Here is a 7,482-nt window from a genome sequence, read left to right on the forward strand (position 1 = left end):
TTTGTGACATATTCTCCAGCTTCCTCTTTTGCGACGCCTGCACTGGTGATAGGTAGTTATCTTTTTCATCCGAACTAGACATGACTACTATAAGTTTTATCTACACGCCTAGAAGTATGCACTATTTTTGCAAAAAAGGGTAACTGGCGCCCTCCAACGGTGGCCGCTACTGGATAGGTTTTGAAATTTTCGTAGAGTGTTAGGCAACTCACTGCGGCTGCGACCAGCTGACGATTGCCACCTCTAGTCTTGTTTACCTCTTCCCACGCCGGTTCGACTCGTCCGCGTTTTCCTGCCTTTCCCCAGTTTTTCGCAGCTTTCGCCGAAAAAAATGAGTGAAAACCTGGAACAGCTTCTTGGAAAGCAAAGTGCTAATTTTCCTGAGGTGCGTTGGTCCACAGCTGATCCTCCGTGTTTTCTACGGTCAGTGAGCCGTGCGTCGTCGTTTGGACGTAAGTTTATGTTTTTAATGGTGCGGGTGTCTTGATATAAGACACTTTTCTCGGAGCCTGATAAAAAACTCAACTACACAACTCAACAAAAACAGGGTTATGTCAATAACCCCATAGCTCCATAACTCCACCCCAGTGTAAATACTATTTACTAAATAGACTATAAGAGATTCGAGAGGAGAGCCCCAAAAATACCAGCCTATGCGGACAGGCTGACCCGAAACACAGGTCAAGTACATAGGCACAATACTGGACTGCAAGCTGGCATGGAGACCCACTGTTATGGAAAGGGTGTAAAAGGCCACTATTGCGCTTTATGCATCCAAGAAGATAATTAGCAGCACATGGGGCCTGTCACCTATTCTGATCTACATCTCGGTGTTGCGTCCGACGCTGCTGTACGGAGTCTGTTGCTGGAGAAAATAAATTTTGAATTTAACCGCCCTAATTTGAATTCGTTACACTTGAGTTACCCTGTATGCCAATTTCAGCTCACTTGTCTATAAATATGTTGCCCAACACTTTTTCTATTATTCCTTCATTGTCGCTAATTCGTTGATGTGAGCAGAAATACAATTTAATAAACGCTACGATTTGCAAAATAGCCTGTGAAGGACAATTTCTTATAAATAAATATATAGTCGCCGATCGCAAACAGAAGTGTTTTATTAAAGTATTTAAAGTTTCGTGGCTGGCACGTAACATTTTTATTAAATTTTAAAGTTGCTTATGTCGCACATTATATTTGAAATCTTGCAAAAAGTTGTGAAATTAACTTTGCAATAGTCTGCAAATGAGATCATACAGTGGCACTCTTCACTTTTTCGTGACGCCTAAATGGTATTGACTCGTGCGAAAAGAAAACTGATGAAAAATATGGATCAAACCCACAATTCGACGCCAAGACCGGGTGGGAAACCAGACACCGATGAGGACCACATGGAGCCACTAAGTGACAATGAGGATGACACTGTAATAGAAAAGGACAAGGAAATTCCAATAATGAACATGCAGGATTTCATGGAGAAGATGTTGGTGGAGCAGCAATTGCAGACGGATCGAATTATGCAATAATTTAATGCCATGACCGAAGAGTTTACTGAGTATAAGAAGAAAGTAAATTCTCTGGTTTCTGAAGCTGATAAACAAGGCAGTGAACCACCCGCAAATGGAGCACAGGGCGGTATTCATGGCCTGGTGTCCTCACACGGAGGTCCGCATCATGGAGCAGCTTCATCGCATTCAGGTGTCGCACAGGGCGGCATCTATGGCCAAGCTTCCTCATATGGAGGATTGCATTCTGGAATTGCTTCAACAACCGGCATCTTTGGGCTGGCTTCCTCATATGCAGAATTGCAGCCTAGCGTTGCCTCAGACAATGGCAGCGCACTGACTTCTGGAGCCGCACAGGGCGGCATTCATGGCCTGGTGTCCTCACACGGAGGACTGCGTCCCAATGCTGCTGCTCTTAGCAGCTATACTTCGACTTCTGGAGCCGCACAGGGCGGCATTTATGGCCTGGTGTCCTCACACGGAGGACTGAGTCCCGATGCTGCTGCTCTTAGCAGCTATACTTCGACTTCTGGAGCCGCACAGGGCGGCATTCATGGCCTGGTGTTCTCACACGGAGGACTGCATCCCGATGCTGCTGCTCCTAGCAGCTATACATCGATTTCTGGAGCCGCACAGGGCGGCATTTATGGCCTGGTGTCCTCACACGGAGGACTGCGTCCCAATGCTGCTGCTCTTAGCAGCTATACTTCGACTTCTGGAGCCGCACAGGGCGGCATTCATGGCCTGGTGTCCTCACACGGAGGACTGCGTCCCGATGCTGCTGCTCTTAGCAGCTATACTTCGACTTCTGGAGCCGCACAGGGCGGCATTCATGGCCTGGTGTCCTCACACGGAGGACTGCGTCCCGATGCTGCTGCTCTTAGCAGCTATACTTCGACTTCTGGAGCCGCACAGGGCGGCATTCATGGCCTGGTGTCCTCACACGGAGGACTGCGTCCCAATGCTGCTGCTCTTAGCAGCTATACTTCGACTTCTGGAGCCGCACAGGGCGGAATTTATGGCCTGGTGTCCTCACACGGAGGACTGCGTCCCGATGATGCTGCTCTTAGCAGCTATACTTCGACTTCTGGAGCCGCACAGGGCTGCATTTATGGCCTGGTGTCCTCACACGGAGGACTGCGTCCCGATGCTGCTGCTCTTAGCAGCTATACTTCGACTTCTGGAGCCGCACATGGCGGCATTTATGGCCTGGTGTCCTCACACGGAGGACTGCGTCCCGATGCTGCTACTCTTAGCAGCTATACTTTGACTTCTGATGCCGCACAGGGCGGCATACTTGGCCTGAATTTTTCACAAGGAGGATTTCATCCCGCTGATACATCTGGCACCACACAGGGTGGTCGACAACTCAATTTTCAAAATGACGCTATAAAAGGTGAGTCTGCTTTTGGATATGCTGGGTCTCGGGGTTGTGGCGCATTCGAGATGGGTGATAGTCAGAATTTTTCGAAGGGAAGAATAATAGAATAATAATATAATATAATATAATATAATATTTAGAAGTGTGTTTGTTGAGACAACTCTCGCATACAAGTATTCCGATTTGGAAAATTTACTCCGACTGCAGAAGAGTTTAAAAGGTGCTGCCAGGGAAGAGGTGGCGGCAATGTTAATAAATCCAGTTAACGTCGATCACATTATGAAGCGCCTACAGTTTACGTATGGACAATCAGGACTGCTTATTAGGAGTCAGTTGGAAAAGGTATCTGAAATGCAGCAGATCACAGAAAACAACCTGGACAAAATTATACCATTTGCAGCAAAGGTATCAAACCTGATCATATTTCTTAAATCGGCTAACGCTTTGCAGCATTTGCAAAACCCTGTCCTATTAAGTGACCTTATAAGTAAACTTCCTATGCGAACTCGTATAGAATGGACAACATATGCATCAGGTATCCAACCCTATGCTGATCTAGGACATTTTGGTTCGTGGATAGATAAAATTGCAATGGATATATCACAAGCTTCTCTTACATCTGCATCAAGTAAGCCAAATTCCAAGCATGAGAAAGGCTCAAACCAAAAGATGGTGATGCAGATAACCAAGGAACCGTCTAAGGATACAGGCAAAATTAAATGTTATGAATGCAAGGGCCCACACATTTTTGAAGAGTGTGAAAAATTTACAAAGAGTGACGTAAATAATAGGTGGTTAATGGTCAAAAAACTGAAAGTATGCTTTGGATGTCTTCGGCAGGGGCATAACCTAAACGTGTGCAAGAAGAAACGTATTTGTAAGGACGAAAACTGTAAATCGTTTCATAACTACATGCTACATCAGGATAAGAAGCTTGTGGCTGTAAATAGTTCGACAGAAACAGTTCAGGAACAACAAGAATGTAGCCCAGCAAATATTCTCACAGTCAGGAACAGCACTTCGATGCTTTTATTTAAGGTGCTGCCAATTGAGGTTACTGGACCAAACAGAACGATCCTTAAAGTATTTGCCTTCATAGACGAAGGATCCTCTGCATCATTAATAGATGCAGATTTGGCAGAAAAGCTTGGTGTGACTGGAGACACACAAAAAATGACTCTCAACTGGATAGGAAATCACAAAAAAGTAATTCCTTCGATAAAATGTCAGCTCAAGGTTCGAACAACAGAAGGTACAACAAATTGGTTGCCATTAACAGGTAGCACAGTTCCGTTTTTGGAACTGCCTGTACAATCACTTGACATTGAATCTCTTAATGAAAAATATATCAAATTAAGGAGTTTGCCAATTATTCGATCGATACTAATGAAAACGAATTAAACGATTTAATGGCCGAATATTTTAATACAGAAAACCTTCTCGTTAAGTTACCAAATAATCCATTAGAGTCAAATGAAATTGTCAGGGCTCGAAAAATATTGAAAGAAAGTACGATACGTGTTGACCAGAGTTACGAGACAGCTCTTTTGTGGAGTCATAATAATATAATCCTTCCTAATAGCTTTGATATGGCTCTAAAACGACTTCACACGACTGAGCGAAAGATATTCGATTCTGACAAGCAGGAGGAATATAAAAAGGCTATAATGGATTTCGTACATAAAGGATATGCCCGAAAATTGACAAAAGAAGAAGCAGAAAAGGTCGGCCCAAGAACCGGTATGCTGGCTGATCTTATGATAATTGGCAAAGTTTTAATGCAGGATATCTGGCGCACAGGAATTACCTGGAATGACTTAATAGACAATAATATATACAAGCGCTTCAAGGAATGGATCGGTCTATTGGATAGAGTGAAGCATTTTCAAATTAGTCGTTGCTATTCTCCAAAGTTTTTAGATTCAAGTATTTCAAGGGAACTTCATATATTCGTCGACGCAAGTGAGCAGGCGTTTGCTGCAGTGGCATATTGGCGAATCATATCTGGCGACAATATTGAGACTTCCTTTGTAGCAGGAAAAACTAAATGTGCTCCCCTGAAGTTGTTGTCGGTGCCCAGGCTAGAGCTCCAAGCCGCAGTACTAGGAACGCGATTGAGAAACTTGATATTAGAAAGTCATGATATTGCCATTGACATATCTGTGTTCTGGTCAGATTCAAGGACAGTACTCGCCTGGATTTGTTCTGACCACAGGCAATACAAACAGTTTGTGGCATATCGGATAGCTGAAATTCTGGACACAACAAAGGAAAATGAATGGCGTTGGGTTCCAACTCTCTTAAACCCACCGGATAAAGCGACAAGAACCACCAAGTGTCAAGAGTATGATCCGCAAACTGTTTGGACTCTAGGCCCATTATTCCTGAAAGAACATGAATCCGCCTGGCCAACAACCGATAAAACGATCCCATTACCAGATGACTCTGACGAAAAGCGCAAAATTGTCCTTACAATAGCGATAGACCCACCAATAGACATTGGTCGGTTTTCAAACTTTATGCGCCTAAAGCGAACAATGGGATGGCTGCTCAGATTCATAGGAAATATGAAAAAAGACAAAAAGAAGGTTGAAGGAGAAATTTCCTTCAAAGAATTGGTCAATGCTGAGAAATCATTATGCAAAGTAGCACAGCAACACACATAATGCGAAGAAATAGGCGCTCTTCGGCAAAATGATTTAATTTCCAAAAGTAGCCCAATATATTCATTGTCACCTGGTCTAAATGAAGATGGCTTGTTGGTCGTTTAGGGCAAGCTCAACAATGCATCTATATTGGCTGTAAGTACTCGGCAGCCAATAATACTTCCAAAGAGACATCCACTTACCGACCTAATTATAATGTACTATCATAAAATATATCACTATCAAAATGACGAACTAATAATAAGCATAAGTAAGTTCTGGGTGATCAGTATACGTACAGCAGTCAAACGCGCTAAATCGTCCTGTCAGTTCTGTAAAAACAAAAACGTAAAGCCAGTGCCCACGCTTATGGGACAATTGCCTAAAGATAGGGTTACGCCGTACAATCGACCGTTTACTTACACAGGACTTGACTATTTTGGCCCTTTATTTGTGACAATAGGGCGTCGTCATGAAAAGCGTTGGGTCGCCTTGTTTACATGTTTAACGGTCAGAGCTATACACCTAGAACTAGCGGAGGACCTATCATCTGATGCATGCATTGTAGCCATCAGAAATTTCGTAAACAGACGTGGCGTTCCTAGCACTATTCGCTCTGATATGGGCACAAACTTTGTTGGTGTCGACAATATTCTAAAGAAAACTAACGACATCTTCGATTGGGAATACATAAAGGCAACGCTGGCGACTAAGGACATCAACTGGGAGTTTAACTGTCCAGCTAACCCTAGTTCAGGAGGATGTTGGGAAAGATTGGTTCAATCAACAAAGGGTGTCCTAGCAGTAACTCTAAAGGAGCAAGCACCAAGAGTAGAAACGCTACGCTGTCTTCTGATAGAGGCCGAAAATATTATCAACAGCAGACCTCTAACACATAACACATGTACCAGTTACTATAGACGATCCTGAACCATTCACCCCGAATCACTTTCTACTGGGAACTGTAAACTCTACACAAACTCCTGGAGAAATTGATAATTACTGCCATCGAAAACAGTATCGTATTGCTCAGCAGCTAAAGGATGTATTTTGGAGACGTTGGAGACGGATGTATCAACCGAGAGGTGGCTGGAAGAAGGGCCTTGTTACCCAAACGTTTAAGGCAAAAGATGGTCTAATTCGAACTGCGGAGGTGCAGACATCAACTGGTCCCCTTAAACGCCCCATCTCTAAGCTTGCAGTTCTCGATGTTTTAGGTAAAACGACTTAAGCGTTTTACGGTGAGGGGAATGTTGCTGGAGAAAATAAATTTTGAATTTAACCGCCCTAATTTGAATGCGTTACACTTGAGTTACCCTTTATGCCAATTTCAGCTCACTTGTCTATAAATATGTTGCTCAACACTTTTTCTATTATTCCTTCATTGTCGCTAATTCGTTGATGTGAGCAGAAATACAATTTAATAAACGCTACGATTTGCAAAATAGCCTGTGAAGAACAATTTCTTATAAATATATATATAGTCGCCGATCGCAAACAGAAGTGTTTTATTAAAGTATTTAAAGTTTCGTGGCTGGCACGTAACAGAGTCTTAGTGTGATGGCAAGCCACTCAAAAGACGACGTACACCGAACTCATGGAGAATATTCAGCGGCAGGCACTGATCTGCATAACGGGGGCGTTGAAGTCAACCCTCACTAAAGCTTTAGAAACGATCCTCGAAGTCGACCCCATAGAGATCCACGCACAACTGACTGCAGGAAAGGTAGCACAACGTTTAGTTGCATCAGGTAACATAAGGACGGAAACCTTCGGGCACGGCTTAATCGGCCTAAGCAGGATCAACAAAACGGACTATATAACCCCCAGAACGTGCCCGGAGGGTAAAACAACCTCGTTCATGGGCCTCAACACCTCAATATATACACGGCGGCTCCAATATGGAAGGAGGAGTAGGAGCGGGCTTATACTGTTCGGACCCTGAAATAAG

The 7,482-nt window shown here is 43.7% G+C and overlaps 1 protein-coding gene across 1 annotated transcript; it reads left to right on the plus strand.

Moving 5' to 3' along the window:
• The first annotated feature begins 1,535 nt into the window (after nt 1-1,535).
• LOC138914885 (spidroin-1-like) lies at nt 1,536-6,461 on the plus strand. The gene is made up of 2 exons (XM_070219587.1): nt 1,536-2,901; nt 6,100-6,461. The coding sequence occupies exons 1-2, from the start codon at nt 1,536-1,538 to the stop codon at nt 6,459-6,461; spliced, it is 1,728 nt and encodes a 575-aa protein (XP_070075688.1).
• Nucleotides 6,462-7,482: the final 1,021 nt, after the last annotated feature.

Source organism: Drosophila takahashii, chromosome 2L, assembly GCF_030179915.1.
Source record: "Drosophila takahashii strain IR98-3 E-12201 chromosome 2L, DtakHiC1v2, whole genome shotgun sequence".
Classification (NCBI taxonomy): domain Eukaryota; kingdom Metazoa; phylum Arthropoda; class Insecta; order Diptera; family Drosophilidae; genus Drosophila; species Drosophila takahashii.